The sequence below is a fragment of the Schistocerca gregaria genome, chromosome 4 (genome assembly GCF_023897955.1).
Source record: "Schistocerca gregaria isolate iqSchGreg1 chromosome 4, iqSchGreg1.2, whole genome shotgun sequence".
NCBI classification, from domain to species: Eukaryota; Metazoa; Arthropoda; class Insecta; order Orthoptera; family Acrididae; genus Schistocerca; species Schistocerca gregaria.
Genome location: NC_064923.1, coordinates 218,524,111 through 218,542,279, shown reverse-complemented (window position 1 = coordinate 218,542,279; position 18,169 = coordinate 218,524,111). Strand labels below are relative to the sequence as shown.

The window sequence follows — 18,169 nt, the reverse complement described above, 5'->3', positions numbered from 1 at the left end:
TCCCTTGATGCAGTCCACAAGAGTGGCATTAATTGATAATCCTGATTGGAATGATGACAAAATATATGAAACAACATCTTCAACTGCTTTTGCCGTAACAGGCCGGACCCGAAGCCATACTGAGAGTCACTATTTTCACAGACAGATGTTGACTAATTTGGAGCTGTATGCAATATTCCACTACTTTTGATATGTTTGGTACAAGGGAGATTGGACGGTAATTATTAGGACAAGACTTGTCACCTTTCTTGTGCAGTGGAGTAACAACTGCCATTTTCAAGGATGAAGGGAAACAGCCACTGACAAACATCCGGTTCATAAGAGAGCAGAGTGGATGTTCTATTACATCTGCTATTTTTTTTATTACAAAATTGGAGAGACTATAAATGTCTTCTGATTTTGAGTAACTTAATTTTGCTGTTGCAGTTTAAATGTATCTTACTTTTACTTCTTTCCATTTAAACACAGGAACCATATCATCAAAATTTTGTAGAAATGAATTTCTATTATTTGAGATATGGTTGTTGTCACATTTATGGATATGTTCACTTGCAGCACTGTTATTCATACTGGCAGCATTAATGAAGAAGGTGTTGAAATCATCCGGTGTGATACAAGCATCACATGAATTATTTATTTCTACCCAGATGAGTCTTGATAACAGTCCACGGTGCTTTGCATTTATTTTGGGACTTATTAATATAATCATCATTTGCCTTGCACTTGCTCAACCTAATTTTTTGCCTTGTATTTGTTCCTTATGTAGTTTGCTTTTTCGGCTTCACTATTTTTTGATTTGTCATAGGAAATCATTAATAGAGTTCTGAGCCTTTGTAGGTCAGGTGTGAACCAGTTATGCACTGATGTGAGACCATGTTTCCACACAGTTCCCTTATTTTTTCTCATTACTTTAGGGCAGCAAGTTTTAAATATATCTGACAATACACTAATGAATTCCAGCAGAATGTAATTCCAATTTGTCATCTTTATTTGTGTTCTGTAGTTATCAATGTTCTCTTCATTCAAAAGCCTACCTAATGTACTTAATTTTATTGGAGACAGATGCTGGCTCTTTTGTTATCAATTTTAACCAAATAACTTTATGGTCTGATAAAAAATGAGTATTGAATAGCCCTAGTTCATACCGATTTGTCTCAACATTTGTGATTACATTATCAAGGCAGGCAGACTGTCTTGCTGGGTTTTCATTAATGCAGTGCAGGTCATGTGATCTTAGCGTATTCAGAAGATTAAGTTGTTTAGACGTTGTTGTTGTGGTCTTCAGTCCTGAGACTAGTTTGATGCAGCTCTCCATGCTACTCTACCCTGCGCAAGCTTCTTCATCTCACAGTACCTACTGCAACCTACATCCTTCTGAATCTGCTTAGTGTATTCATCTCTTGGTCTCCCTCTACGATTTTTACCCTCCACGCTACCCTCCAATACTAACTTGGTGATCCCTTGATGCCTCAGAATATGTCCTACCAACCGATCCCTTCTTCTGGTCAAGTTGTGCCGCAAACTTCTCTTCTCCCCAATCCTATTCAATACTTCATTAGTTATGTGATCCACCCATCTAAACTTCAGCATTCTTCTGTAGCACTACATTTCGAAAGCTTCTATTCTCTTCTTGTCCAAACTATTTATCGTCCATGATTCACTTCCATACATGGCTACACTCCATACAAATACATCCAGAAATGACTTCCTGACACTTAAATCTATACTCGATGTTAACAAATTTCTCTTCTTCAGAAACGCTTTCCTTGCCATTGCCACTCTACATTTTATATCCTCTCTACTTCGACCATCGACAGTTATTTTGCTACAGAAATAGCAAAACTCCTTTACTGCTTTAAGTGTCTCGTTTCCTAAACTAATTCCCTCAGCATCACCAGACTTAATTTGACTACATTCCATTATCCTTGTTTTGCTTTTGTTGATGTTCATCTTATATCCTCCTCTCAAAACACTGTCCACTCCGTTCAACAGCTCTTCCAAGTCCTTTGCTGTCTCTGACAGAATTACAATGTTATCGGCGAACCTCAAAGGTTTTATTTCTTCTCTATGGATTTTAATACCTACTCCGAATTTTTCTTTTGTTTCCTTCACTGCTTGCTCAATATACAGATTGAATAACATCGGGGAGAGGCTACAACCCCGTCTCACTCCCTTCCCAACCGCTGCTTCCCTTTCATGCCCCTCGACTCTTATAACTGCCATTTGGTTTCTGTACAAATTGTAAATAGCCTTTCGTTCCCTGTATTTTACACAGAATTTGAAAGAGAGTATTCCAGTCAACATTGACAAAAGCTTTCTCTAAGTCTACGAATGCCAGAAATGTAGGTTTGCCTTTCCTTAATCTTTCTTCTAAGGTAAGTCGTAAGGTCAGAATTGCCTCACGTGTTCCAGTATTTCTACGGAATCCAAACTGATCTTCCCCGAGGTCGGCTTCTACCAGTTTTTCCATTTGTCTGTAAAGATTACGCGTTAGTATTTTGCAGCTGTGACTTATTAAACTGATAGTTCGGTAATTTTCATATCTGTCAACACCTGCTTTCTTTGGGATTGGAATTATTATATTCTTCTTGACGTGTGAGGGTATTTCGCCTGTCCCATACATCTTGCTCACCAAATGGTAGAGTTTTGTCAGGATTGGCTCTCCCAAGGCCATCAGTAGTTCCAATGGAATTTTGTCTACTCCGGGGGCCTTGTTTCAACTCAGGTCTTTCAGTGCTCTGTCAAACTCTTCACACAGTATCGTATCTCCCATTTCATCTTCATCTACATCCTCTTCCATATCCATAATATTGTCCTCAAGTTCATCGCCCTTGTATAGACCCTCTATATACTCCTTCCACCTTTCTGCTTTCCCTTCTTTGCTTAGAACTGGGTTTCCATCTGAGCTCTTGATGTTCATACAAGTGGTTCTCTTTTCTCCAAAGGTCTCTTTAATTTTCCTGTAGGCAGTATCTATCTTACCCCTAGTGAGATAAGCCTCTACATCCTTACATTTGTCCTCTAGCCATCCCTGCTTAGCCATTTTGCACTTCCTGTCGATCTCATTTTTGAGACGTTTGTATTCCTTTCTGCCTGCTTCATTTACTGCATTTTTATTTTTTCTCCTTTCATCAATTAAATTCAATATTTCTTCTGTTACCCAAGGAATTCTACTAACCCTCGTCTTTTTACCTACTTGATCCTCTGCTGCTTTCACTACTTCATCCCTCAAAGCTACCCATTCTTCTTCTACTGTATTTCTTTCCCCCATTCCTGTCAATTGTTCCCTTATGCTCTCCCTGAATCTCTGTACAACCTCTGGTTTAGTCAGTTTATCCAGGTCCCATCTCCTTAAATTCCCACCTTTTTGCAGTTTCTTCAGTTTTAACCTACAGGTCATAACCAATAGATTGTGGTCAGAGTCCACATCTGCCCCTGGAAACGTCTTAAATTTAAAACCTGGTTCCTAAATCTCTGTCTTACCATTATACACTCCTGGAAATGGAAAAAAGAACACATTGACACCAGTGTGTCAGACCCACCACACTCGCTCCGGACACTGCGAGAGGGCTGTTACAAGCAATGATCACACGCAGACACAGCGGACACACCAGGAACCGCGGTGTTGGCCGTCGAATGGCGCTAGCTGCGCAGCATTTGTGCACCGCCGCCGTCAGCGTCAGCCAGTTTGCCGTGGCATATGGAGCTCCATCGCAGTCTTTAAGACTGGTAGCATGCCGCGACAGCGTGGACGTGAACCGTATGTGCAGTTGACGGACTTTGAGCGAGGGCGTATATTGGGCATGCGGGAGGCCGGGTGGACGTACCGCCAAATTGCTCAACACGTGGGGCGTGAGGTCTCCACAGTACATCGATGTTGTCGCCAGTGGTTGGCGGAAGGTGCACATGCCCGTCGACCTGGGACCGGACCACAGCGACGCACAGATGCACACCAAGACCGTAGGATCCTACGCAGTGCCGTAGGGGACCGCACCGCCACTTCCCAGCAAATTAGGGACACTGTTGCTCCTGGGGTATCGGCGAGCACCATTCGCAACCGTCTCCATGAAGCTGGGCCACGGTCCCGCACACCGTTAGGCCGTCTTCCGCTCACGCCCCAACATCGTGCAGCCCGCCTCCAGTGGTGTCAAGACAGGCGTGAAAGGAGGGACGAATGGAGACGTGTCGTCTCCAGCGATGAGAGTTGCTTCTGCCTTGGTGCCAATGATGGTCGTATGCGTGTTTGGTGCCGTGCAGGTGAGCGCCACAATCAGGACTGCATACGACCGAGGCACACAGGGCCAACACCCGGCATCATGGTGTGAGGAGCGATCTCCTACACTGGCCGTACACCTCTGGTGATCGTCGAGGGGACACTGAATAGTGCACGGTACATCCAAACCGTCATCGAACCCATCATTCTACCATTCCTAGACCGGCAAGGGAACTTGCTGTTCCAACAGGACAATGCACGTCCGCATGTATCCCGTGCCACCCAGCGTGCTCTAGAAGGTGTAAGCCAACTACCCTGGCCAGCACGATCTCCGGATCTGTCCCCCATTGAGCATGTTTGGGACTGGATGAAGCGTCGTCTCACGCGGTCTGCACGTCCAGCACGAACGCTGGTCCAACTGAGGTGCCAGGTGGAAATGGCATGGCAAGCCGTTCCACAGGACTACATCCAGCATCTCTACGATCGTCTCCATGGGAGAATACCAGCCTGCATTGCTGTGAAATGTGGATATACACTGTACTAGTGCCGACATTGTGCATGCTCTGTTGCCTGTGTCTATGTGCCTGTGGTTCTGTCAGTGTGATCATGTGATGTATCTGACCCCAGGAATGTGTCAATAAAGTTTCCCCTTCCTGGGACAATGAATTCACGGTGTTCTTATTTCAATTTCCAGGAGTGTATAATCTATCTGATACCTTGTAGTATCTCCAGGGTTCTTCCATGTATACAACCTTCTTTCATGATTCTCAAACCAAGTGTTAGCTATGATTAAGTTGTGCTCTCTGCAAAATTCTACCAGGCGGCTTCCTCTTTCATTTCTTAGCCCCAATCCATTATCACCTACTACGTTTCATTCTCTCCCTTTTTCCTACACTCTAATTCCAGTCACCCATGACTATTAAATTTTCGTCACCCTTCACTATCTGAATAATTTTTTTTATTTGATCATACACTTCTTCAGTTTTTTCGTCATCTGCAGAGCTAGTTGGCATATAAACTTGTACTACTGTAGTAGGTGTGGGCTTCGTATCTATCTTGGCCAGAATAATGCGTTCACTATGCTGTTCGTAGTAGCTTACCCATATTCCTATTTTCCTATTCATTATTAAACCTACTCCTGCATACCCCTATTTGATTTTGTGTTTATAACCCTGTATTCACCGGACCAGAAGTCTTGTTCCTCCTGCCACTGAACTTCACTAATTCCCACTATATCTAACCTTAACCTATCCATTTCCCTTTTTAAATTTTCTAAAGTACCTGCCTAATTAAGGGATCTGACATTCCACGCTCCGATGGATAGAACGCCAGTTTTTTTTCTCCTGATAATGACATCCTCTTGAGTTGTCCCCGCTCGGAGATGCGAATGGGGGACTATTTTACCTCCGGAATATTTTACCCAAGAGGACGATATCATCATTTAACCATAGAGTAAAGCTACATGCCCTCGGGAAAAATTAGGCCGTAGTTTCCCCTTGCTTTCAGCCGTTCGCAGTACCGACACAGCAAGGCCGTTTTGGTTATTGTTACAAGTCCAGATCAGTCAATCATCGAGACTGTTGCCCTTGCAACTACTGAAAAGGCTGCTGTCCCTCTTCAGGAGATGTGTTCTGCCTTATATCAATATTTATGTCACCGAAAATTAAAATCCCATATTTAGGCCACCTATCGAGGTGCAGTATCAGCTTCTGTAAGGCCTGTGCAAATACTTCAATATCATTATCAGGTGTGCAGTATAGACACAATTATGAGTTTTAACATGGACAGTAACATTGCTGCTATTTCTAGTAAATTTTCTATATAGTAATCATTAACAGTAAGGGCACTGTAATCCAAGTCTATACTACTACTAACATATATAGAGGCTCCCCCATAGTCGTGTGTTGGTCTACAATAACCCATTACTAAATCAAAGCCTGGGGGTACATATAACTGCAGTTGGTCTTCACTTTACCAGTGTTCATTGATACATAATATAATATTCTTGTTCACTCTTAACAAAAAACTCTGATCATCAGTTTTGTTTCTTAATGACCTGATATTTATATGTACAAATAATAATGAGTCATACCCACAAAGACGTAGGTCTGGATTCCTCTGTAGCAGTATATCAGTTTGTTCACTTTGCTTGTACATTCTTCTGTCACTTGTTGCTTGTGTACTTACATCTCTGGCTAGTTTCTTGATCGTGTTGGATCCAGATGATGACGAGATGATTTCCCTGGTGCCATCCATAAAAAAATCACTGCTCCTCTGTGGAACTTTTTCTCACTCTAGAAGATGCATGTACAGTAGCTTGTTTATTTTCACTCATGTCTTGAGTACTTGCTTTTCTAACTTTTACAGCTTGATTGCTTACACTCACTAGCTGAACACTTACATTTAAATCATCTGCTCTTTGAATGTTCCTATTCACTGACTGAAAACTTCCTTTTAACTGACCCACTTGACCTGGAGATGACAACATGACATTTATTTGTGTAGATGATGTGCTGACAGTTCCTGGAGACTTTCTTCTTTGCTGGGAAGTGGACTGGATAACGGTTTCACTTCAGTTTATATGTGTAGTTGGTGTGCTGACAGTTTCTGGTGACTCTTCTCTGCTGAGAAGTGGACTGGATAACAGTGTCACTTCTGTTTATCATATGAACACCCTGTCCCAAAACTGGTGTCATCATATGACTGCAGTTTACTGTTCTTTATCAGCTTAATATTTGATGTATTCTGTATTCCTTGTCATTTAGGAGTCGGCAGCAGCTCATACCTAACTGCCACTACAGCCGGGTGGCCTTACACCTAGCTCCTGTCCCCACAAAACTTTCACGCATGTCAGGGTTGCCACTGGTAGAGGCAATAAATGTTACTCGTGTCTAAATCGCGGTGGGGCCATAAAGACAGCAGCTCACATCCTGCAGGGCTGACCCATTGTTCTGCCTCTCCGCGCTAAGCATGGTATTTCAGATTCTTTGCCTGTAAATATTACACAATAGAAACTCCAGGTAGGGATATCAACTGTGTAGGAAAAAGACAGATTGCTAATTACTAAAAAGAGGACATGTCAAGCTGCAGTGAGGCACAATTAAAAGACACTAACATACAGGTTTCATCCACAGCCTTCCATCAGTAAAACACACACACACACACACACACACACACACACACACACACACACACACACACACCACCACCACCTCACGCACAGGCGACCGCCAACTCCAGTATCTTCGGCCGAGATGCCAGAGTTACAGCATGGAAAGACTTAGGAAAATTAAACGAGGAAAGTGAGGCTCATCTTGGAGCAGCCATCAAGTGGTTCCAACTCAATGACTTGCATATCAATCATGATAAAACTCTAAATATTCTCTTTAGCTTGTGTGTTAGGAGTGATAAGATTGATTGTGTCTCAGCTAAACTACTTGGGATCCATCTTGACTCAAAATTAACGTGGAAGAGTCATACTGATTATATTTGTACTAAGTTAGCATGTGTGTCATATTTGTTAGGTAAACTAAAGTCATGTGCTAGTGATAAGTTATTACTCAATGCATAGTATGCCTTTTTCCACACCCATTTATTTAACATATGCCATTTTGTCGTGGGGAAACTCACCCGGAGCAAAACAAGTTTTCATTTGGCAAAAGGAGGCAGTCAGATGCATCCATGGAGTCAGAAATAACGAGTCTTGTAGCCAATATTTTAAAAATCTAAAAATACTAACAGTTGCAGCCCTCTTTATACTAAGTTCTCTGACACACACAAAAGAAAACCAACACAGACACAAACTACGACAATCTATCCATTACCATGACACGCGTATAAAACAGCAAATTGACATCCCGGTTGCTGGACTAAAGAAAACTCAAGATAGTTATAGGTACATGGGAGTAAAACTATTTAACATGTTGCCAATAGAGGCACATAATGTGTCACTGAATGAGTTTAAAAGTGTCACAAAGAAATGGCTTAGAGAAAAAGCTTTTTATTCAATAGAAGAGCTTATAATGTGCACTAAAGATGATCTTAAGTACTGGTACTAATATAGTTTCACTTAGATTAAACTTATAAATGTAAATATAATGCAAATACCTTGCGCAGCATCAAGGACAAATTTTTTTATCTTATCAGACAATAATGATATACAATATATTACACCATTTCTGTTAGTTATGTAAACTGTATATGTACACAAATGACGACATCAGTTACATTTTTTAATGCCTAAAGATTGATTATAAAATAAATAAAAAAGATTTTTGGGTACACAGTTAATATTCAAGGGGAGTGAAGGGAAATGTGGGAAACAGTTGCACAGAAAAGTAGCTTCTACTGGACTTGTGCTGGAGTTGTGTGGTTGGCAACTGGCGAGTTGGCTGTAGCTCATGCCAGACTGTTGTGGTCAGGTGAACATGCCTTGCTGTCACTGCAGTCAGGTGGCTGGCAGTTGCTCATAGCCCCTGACAGACTTGTCACTACAGCCAGGCAGACCGGTAGCTCACAGCTCCCATCATTGCCACAATATGTCAATCCAGACACTAGCTAAAATGGAATAGATGTTTGTGCCTCCTGTGAACTTTCCTGGCATGTGCTGCTTAAATTGGTTATAGAGAAATGATTTTCAGCAACTTAACGGTGTGTGTGTGTGTGTGTGTGTGTGTGTGTGTGTGTGTGTGTGTGTGGGCGCGCGCGCGCGTTACTGATGAAGGCTGTCGCCAAAAGCCATATGAGTGTGTCTTTCAACTGTGACTGTTCCTTGACGTGTCTTCTTTACAATAAGTAGCAATAGGTCTTTTCCTACATTGTTGCCTCTAATATTGGCAGATGAATTGTGGACAGTTGACATTTCTCCATGAAAGTGGCATTTATTCTCAGATACAACATTTTAATCTACTTTCAGGGTGGAGCAAGTTGGTTAGAGTTTGGATATCTCCTGTCGTTTGCTGGGGGGTGGGGGAGGACTGGCCATACCTTCTTTGCTAGCTTCCCTTGTCATCCTGCTGCCTTTGCCATCCCTCTTTTACTCTGTTTTAATTGTTTCTAGATGTGGTTAGTCCATTTTTTGTGATGTACCTGACCTCCAATTTTAGGGGTAGCATTCCACCAAACAGTGGGTGCTTCTCCCTCTTAACACTTCAACAGTTCAGGGGTGGGATGACTGTAACACGCAGGGCCCCGGGAAACAATCACTTGGTGTCACACTTCTAGTCAACTGATTATATCTGCCACTTTATTTTATTGGGGCAGTCCAACTGAGAACCATTATGTTATTAACTTTCTCACTTTTGTTGTTGCAAATCCCCTCACTAGAAGGCATTCTGTACTCTGCAATTGTTTTACTACACTTCAAATTGTTGCTCAGCTCTGACATCCATTTTGCCACTGTTACGTACTTTCATGGTCCAATCAAATCTCTGGCTGACATCATGAACTCCAGAAGCGTTACATCTTGACCAAGGGGCTGATGACCTTGCTGTTTAGGTGTCTTGACCCCCAACAAACCATTTCTCAACCTTATACATATGAGCTGTGTTTTTGTAACTTTACTTTAGTATGACTGCTTGCTTAGATGTTACGTTAATCAACTTGCTTTGAGATAAGAGCATCAGACCCTGTCAGCTGATGAAATATACACGAAGTATTTAGTTCTACCAGACTGATAACACAAACTGGTGCCCTGGTTAAAATGTGTATTTAGTGATGCTCATTTTTTTTCAGTGATATCCAAAACCAAACGAGATTTAGTGTCAGTCTCATTATGAAGCAGAAATAACCATAATATCCACAAAATCAGTCAGAAGACATGTTTACAAATCACCACCATATGTAATACTGCAACACGGGTTAACAGCTTGTTTTAAAAAAAGTTAATTATCTGTAATACTTGTTACAAGACCTCACATTTGCAAGGACAACATACCTGTGAACATCTGAAAAGGCAATTTCAATATTTTCAAGATGGCCAGACACAGTATCTTTCTCCTTTATAAGGTTCTCTTTCTCATGTTCAAAGCGTTGTTTTTCTTGCTCTTTCTCATAAACGAGTCCAGCAATTGTCCTCTCGTATTCTTCCATAATAATACTGAAATGAAATAAAAGTACTCAGAAATACCAGTAAGTAAAAATATTAACACAATATGACTGATTCAAATCTAGAGAAAGTACTGCAGCCTTGTATAAGATTCTAAGACCAAAGCTACTAGTAAATACAGTAAAATCTGTTGTTAATCTACTAAAACTATGCTTCCCTCAGTGCGGAAATTTATCTCAGCCTGCTGCTGAATATACTTGCATTTTTTGCTGCCTGATGCAGCCGCAGGATGCAACGTTTTCCTAGGTGTGAGATGGCCCTCGACAGAACGAAAAAAATTAAAATGGAGTTCTATATAATTTGACAACTGTACATGATAGAGTGATATGAAAACTACCTTCTGACACTTTTCTTAATCCAATGAAAATTTTGTGCTACTGAAGCAGAGAAATATCTAAGGTTTTGAGAAAAAATGGTTTTTCATGTTACTCAATACTTATCACGCCATATCTGCTAAGCTATGTATTGTACAACAACATGATTTTATAGTTGGCTTCAGTAGTACATGTCGATAACATGTGCAAACTTTCTGGCCAACAGAGTAAGTAACACGGAATTTTTAGCAAATCAGCATCCAAAATGTAGTAAGTTACAACCTTTTTCCCTTTCAACTTTTGATGGGGGGAGGGGAACGTGAGAAAAAGTTTCAGAAAGGTTTGAACTTATTCTCTTAGTTCGTTGGAAATCGATGGGTGCTACAGTTTCTCCAAGACTGGAGCAGTTTTGTGTGGTTCACTGGCACAGGTCCAGTGCGCTGTAAGGAACATTTTGATATTGCAGGTGTAGTGCAATGCAGCATGGCAGTAGTAGCAGAAGCAGCAAAGGCAAAACAAGCAGCACAGTGATAGACCTAAAAAGCTGTTAATTTTGGCACTACAAAATCACATGGAAATTAGGGAAGAGGAGGAAGACTACATTATTGACAAGAGCACTAAGGAAGTGCAATGCAGTAATACAAAGGTTCTTAGTCATGAAGAAGAATGAGCATACAACATTTCAGAAACAAAACAGTTGTTTGACGATGCAGAGGAGCACCAGTTCCCACTGCCTTACAACACAAATCAGAAATTAATGAACTGCTAAGTACAACATGAAACCCTTAGTAGGTCTTAGCAATTGAAAGCTAAAGCTAAGGGATTCTCTGTGAGGAGCAAATTCATTGATTACTTCAATGGGCCAAATTTTAATCACTGTTCACAGTACTGGTTACAATAACACCACCATCCAACTCATTATTACTATGGTTAAGGGTTCAGTAAAAATATATTTTCAAATATATTGCACTGGACATAAACAAACACATTTCTTCTTACACATTTCATTCATTTTTCTTCCGACTTCTGCCCAAAATTAAATCCTTTCGTGTTCGGTTTTTCAACTCTGCATCAGCCATGTTCACACAAAATTTGCTGTTTCGATAAGCTGCTCAGGCTGAGAAGTTGTCAAATGACATTTCTGGTGAATCTTTCAATAATTTTATCGGAAAATTACCTACTATTTTGCCACCCGCAAGCGAAACAATGTGTTGAGTGAAAGGACAGCTAAATACATTCTGATGCCTGAATTTTCTAGCTGTTAAGAGTATTTGGGTTCTTGAAGTGATAACACTGTAGATAGCACCTATGGTGTGCAGTAAACATATGAATATTATAACAATACCGGAAGCAAAATGGTGACGTGTAATACAACGAAGTAAACCAAAAAGAGAAGATACAAGGCCTATTGTTGCTCTAAGCGCTCTACCCAAGAGTTATATAGCTTAAAAATCTTGCTTTTCTATTAGCTGAACCACAACTAATTAGACTAGAATAAAACAATTTTCCGCAAAAGATGTAATAAAACAGACGTCTTCATATTGGGCCATGATGACCATAAATAAAAAAGGGGAAGTAATCAACCAACCCAAAAAATGTTAAAATCTGTCGATAGATTTGCTATTGACAACATATACACAAGCACACAAGCCCTCCTACCATCCAGTTGTAAATAGCCTTACACTTCTAGTATTTTACTATTACTACTGTCAGAAATTCAAAGAGTGTATTCCAGTCAATGTTGCCAAAGTAAGTCTTACAAATGCTATAAACATAGAGTTGTCATTCCTTATCTTCTAAGAGAAATTATAGGGTCATTACTGCCTTGCATGTCCTTACATTTCTCTGGAATTTGATCATCTCCTGTTTCTCTATTCTTCTGTAAGGAATGTGTTTTAGTATTTTGCAACCATGCCTCATTAAACTGATAATTTGGCAATGTTAACACTTGTCAGCACCTGCTTTCTTTAGGGTTGGAATTGTTAGATCTTTTATCCAGTCTTGGGGTATTCCTCTGATCTCATACTTCTTGCACAGCAGATAGCACAGTTTTGTCATGGCTGGTTCTCCCATGGTTATCAGTAGTTCTGATGGAACGCGTCTACTCCTCAGGCCTTGTTATGACCTTGATGGTTGGTTGGTCCCATTGGATTACAGAAGGAAGTCGGTCTTGCCCTTTCAAAGGAACCATCCCGGCATTTGACTGAACCGCTTTAGGGAAATAACAGAAAACCTAAATCAGGATGGCTTGATGTGGGTTTGAACTGTTGTCCTCCCAAATCAGACCTCAGTCTTTCAGTGCTCAGTTGAATTATTCTCATAGTATCATTATCTCCTACCTCATCTTCATCTATGCATTTTAACCTTTCAATAATATTGCCTTGTATAGCCCTCTACATTCCTTTTCCACCTTTGAGCTTTCCCTTCTTTGCTTAGTACTTGTTTTCCACCCAAGTTCTTGATATTCATACAGCTGCTTCTCTTCTCCATAGGCCTCTTTACTTTTCCTACAGGTGGTATCTACCTTTTCCAACAAGATGTATGATTCCACATCCTTACATTTGTCTGTCCTCTAGCCATCCCTACTTAAGACATTTTGCATTCCCTGTTGATCTCATTTTTAGATGTTTTTATTCCATTTTGCTTGCTTCACTTGCTGTGGATTTGTATTTTCTCTTTTCCTCAATTAAATATCTACTGTGTGAACCACAGATTTCTGTTAGGCAATGCCTTTATACCTGCTTGATCCTCTGTTGCCCTCACTAGTTCAGCTCTCAAAGACACTGATTTGTCTTGTACTGTATTCGGTTTCTGTGTTTTGGTCAATCATTACTTAATGCTCCCTCTGAAAAACTACCAATCTCTGGTTCTTTCAACATATCCAGGTCATGTCTCTTGAATTTCCTACCTTTTTGCAAATTTTTCAGTTTTAATCTACAGTTCACAACCACAAAACTATGTATGGTCATCAGCCCCTGAAAATGTCCCAAAGTTTAAAATCTGGTTCCAAAATCTATCTTACCCATGATGCAAACAAGCTGAAACCCTCCAGTGTCTCCAGGTCTCTTCCACATAGGCAACATTCTCTCATGATTCTTAAACCAGGTCTCTGCAACGATTATATTATGCTCTGTGCAAAATTCTACCAGGCAGCTTCCTCTTTCATTCCTTTCCCCAGTCCATATTCACTATATCGCGTTCACTATGCTGTTTGTAGTATCTTATCAGCATTCCTATGATCTTGTTCAATATTGGACTTACTCCTGCATTACCCCCCCCCCCCCCCCCCCCCCCCCATTTGACTTTGTATTTATACCCTTCATAAGACACACACGTAGCAATTCAAAAAAGTAGGTGTGAGCCATGAGAACTAGTACCTTAAAGTTAGTAAAATGCAGACATTTTCATGTGACTGTTTTAGGTGGCGGGTGTTTTGAACTGTTGTTGCGTCAACTACTAAGAAGAGACTTGGCCAGGACTTTCTCGTTTACGACACTGCCAAGCTCAGCAAGCAATTGCCTGGTACTGCAAGCATTAGTTAGTGCTTTGTGTTGCACACTGTTTTCTTTTCCTATTTTCAAATGAGTGAAGAGACTAATACTGAAATACTAGTCCATCACAGAGTTTGATTACAACCCTCGTAATGTCAGATGGGATTGGTGATCCCTTTGACTATGTCAGCTCTGCATGAGCAGAAACACACAACATGAGTGAAAGCTGGCTGCCCAGCGAGAAGCTGGTGGTGCAAGTGCGTTTGTATGGACCGTCTGTTCTGTCTGTATTGTTGCCAAGTAAGAGTCCCACATCTATGGACACTAACAAAAGGTTGGATTCCATATTATGCAGACTTTGTAATATAGAGTAGGGTGGGGAAAAAATTGGAAAACACCTTATGTCAGTTCACAGTCCAGATAATGTTGCTGTTTCTCAACAGAAATCACTTTATGAAAGCTGAAACACACACAAAATGAGAAAACAAGCAAAGACCAATTTGGAAAAAGACTGTCCATTTTCTGCAAGAGCAAACATTCCAGGTAAAACTCTTCCCAATCACCACTTCTTTTAAACACTCAATTTCAAAGTACTAAGGATTCATTTTGAGACACATTGCGTACAACCCTTTAAATTTGTGTGAATTTCACTAAAAATAAATGCTACATTTTCAGGTCTATACTCATTATCTAAGGCAGGGCCGGCCATGGCGTGTCGAATGTCACACGTGCAGCATGTACAGACCACGGGCAGGCCAAGCCTGGTGTGTCACTTTAACTTTGATTGGTTCTTCTCAGAAGTACTCAGAACAGAGCGACATTCCATTTAGCACTGTGGTGTGGCATTTTTTACTTCACACAACTCTCTGACTTTGACAGAATCATGCTGTCAGTGCTGTTTCACTTTATTTGTTCGTGGTATGAAGAATGTTTACTGGTTCAGTAGCTGTTTGCACAAAGGAGACAGTCTAGTGATCTATCATCACAATCCTTTAAAATAAATGGGAATGAGAGAAGAGAGTGATGAAAATTCTCAGTTCACGTAAGTGACAGGTAGTGCATATCTGCTATGAAACAACATTGCAATATCATGCAGGAACAAAAATTACAACATCCGGAATGTAGTGCAGAATTCACATTTTAAGTGGACTTGACTGCAAATTGCCCAGAATAAGACGCTGAAGGTAACTTCTTCTGATATAGTGCGAACGCATTTAAAAAGAAAATCACATTGTAGAAGGAACACATTCTGAAATAATGTTGCAGAAGGGAAAATACAGTGCAGTTTCCTAAGCTCACTGGCATTTAACGCCAGAAAATGTGAGGTTTGAAGAATTTATTGTGGCTTAGAAACAATTAAAAGGATAGTTTTATAATGATTTTGAGGACACTGTCAATCTTACATCAGTTTCCGAGCTGTTTTCAAGATTATGCCATTTGAGTTGAAAGCACCCCTGGGTATGTGCAGATTTAATTGATTGGCTTGTGAGGTAATTCCCTTTATGACAAAATCTTTTTACGTCAAAACTGTCCATGATGTCTACAATGCTCTCCTCAGACAGTTTTTCCATGTATTCATAATTAGGTTACAAAAGTGCTAAAATATTTTGATCAACATATTTGTGTGAAAGTACTTTTTGGATTATGAAATCAAATAAGTCACAATTACTTGGCAAATGGAGTGCGACACACTGTGACACTGTCTGCGTTCTGCCCGTAAGCTTGCAGTCTATACCACATTAAAAATTATTTAATAATAATGAAAATTTGCTTAGTTTGTGACCTATATTGTTGAGAAATGTGCAGCATATAACCAAGTTGTATGTGGCACGTTCACAGTTCTCGCCTCTTCCCCCTCATTGTGCTCAGAGGGTATAGCATGGTAGTGGTGTAATGTGAAGCGAGACTGAGCACTTGGTATTCGTGCCCAGGCACAGCCTGCAAGTTGAAATCTTGACTGCCCCTGATATAAGGGGTCCTACACACCGAAATTTTGTGATTCTGCTCAATATTTTAGGTACAACAGCCTTGTTGCTGAACAAGTGCTTAGCATACAGCATATTCCTCACAATTTGCTGCCAAAGTAGCTCATAAATATTGTCATGACAAGGCAGTTATTATAAGTAAAGAATGCGTGGACTTGAATTAAAGAACCATTCTGTGACAATGGGTTACGGATTGTCACTTTGGGAATAGCTGATCAGAAAATTTGCCCAAAGTGTTGTAAACAATTTTCAGCAAAAAACGGAATTCAGCTTCATCACAGTCAGAAGCTGTAACAGACGAAATAATCCATCGGAATCATTCAACGCTAGCTTAATTGCTATTGGGATCTCTCCACTGAAATTTCAACAGGGTGTCTATAATGGATGGCAGAGGGTATGCAAAAAGAAAGATAAGTGAAATTCAAGAAGCAATTACACCTAACATTGCTTCTGATGGTGGTTTTGACTCAAAATAAGGATCTCTGTCACTTTATGAGATAATAGAAGCTGCAAAAAAATATGATCAATCAAAATTTGTCATGACAAGATTTACGAGATACTGCCCAGCAAATTGTGATCTGCTGTACACTACGGATTTTTTCCGTAACTAAGCTGTTGTACCAAAAAGTTGAGCAGACTTGACAATTTTTAGCATGGGAGGCCCCTTAGATCTTGAACTACAGTAAAACAACTCTGGTGATTTACTAATATCTGTCACTGCCCTTCACAAAAGCATTGCTAGCGACCTCATCGTAATATTTATCAAGCTACAATTTGGTACCGTTTCATGTAGGACCCGTACAGACACCCAGTTGACAATTTCATCAAAATGGTGAGGATAAAGTGGGGATCTTGTTTAAATTTTGGCCATTTGAAATGTAATAAGCCCAAGGCAAAGCATAATTATGTTAGCCTACAAGTCAAATAAAAATTTTACAAGAATATTATGACATTATTCATGAATTAATGTAATAATCCAATCACCAAAGATGTTTTATACACTATTGCGATCCAGTTTGGAGTACCACTATTCAAAAACTGATAATCCACCAAGAGAGACACACGATTCTGACAGCTTGACTGCAATAAATAAGTAACCATAATCCACAGAATAGGTACCTTATTTGTTCCTGTCCTTCAGTCATTTCAGCAATTTTCTTGTTTAGTTTGCCTTCTTTTTCATCCTTTTCTTTCAGTTTTATTTCTAAGGATTCAATCTTTCTCTCCAACATTTTAACTTTTTCCTGTAAAAATAAAAAGTTGTTTAAATATGTAGTATTGCATAAAAAGGAGAATTTACTTGAGAGGAAAAAAAAGTATAAAGTTACAATGGTAGGCCAATATTTGCCTTCAGAAACTAACATTTCTATTGCCAAGATTCACAGCTAAAAGTAAACACATTAAAGCTATCTTCTGAAACTATTAGGAATGGGGAAAAAAGAGGGACAGACAGAGGGAGTATAGACAGGACCTATATGTATCAGGTCACTCAGATGCTGGGATGAGGGGGGGCTGCCCCCTGTTGTGTGGACACAATGAAAGAAGACACGAGGGCCAACACTCCTGAGAGAGTAGGGGGTGAAATATAGTAAAATGTGTCAATTTCACTAGGTGATAATATAAGGTGAGACTGAAAAATAATAATATAAATAATATATTAATCTGACTAAAAAATATAAAACAATAACTTCTAACCCCATACATATTCCAACACAACAGAGAGAGTCTGAGAACAGTTTTGGAGTACATTAATATTTGACATATTCTTATGATTTTACTTGCTTAATGTGTTAGCCTAACTTCAATAGCAAAAGCTTTTCTATCCTGCGTAAGGGGGGTGGGGAGTAATCCATGAGAGGGTGGGAGGGGAATTGGAAGTGGGGGGCAAACCAGAAGTGGGGGGAGGAGAAGGGAGAGAGCGGGGGAGGAGAAGGGACGGAGCGGGCGTGAGAGGGACGGAGCGGGGAAGAGAGGGTGAGGGAGAGAGTGGGAGAGGGAGAGAGTGGGAGAGAGGGGGAGAGAGTGGGAGAGGGAGAGAGTGGGAGAGAGGGGGAGAGAGT

General features: G+C 40.4%; 1 protein-coding gene across 1 annotated transcript in view; it reads right to left on the bottom strand.

Annotated features, from left to right (window-relative positions):
- Positions 1–18,169, bottom strand: part of LOC126267097 (transforming acidic coiled-coil-containing protein 1) — a 320,226-nt gene that overhangs the window by 27,939 nt on the left and 274,118 nt on the right. The window contains exons 12-13 of the mRNA XM_049971979.1: positions 17,229–17,353; positions 10,149–10,310 (exon numbers count right to left, since the gene is read on the bottom strand). Of these exons, the coding sequence (XP_049827936.1) occupies positions 10,149–10,310; positions 17,229–17,353 (287 nt within the window). The remainder of the gene's footprint in view (positions 1–10,148; positions 10,311–17,228; positions 17,354–18,169) is intronic.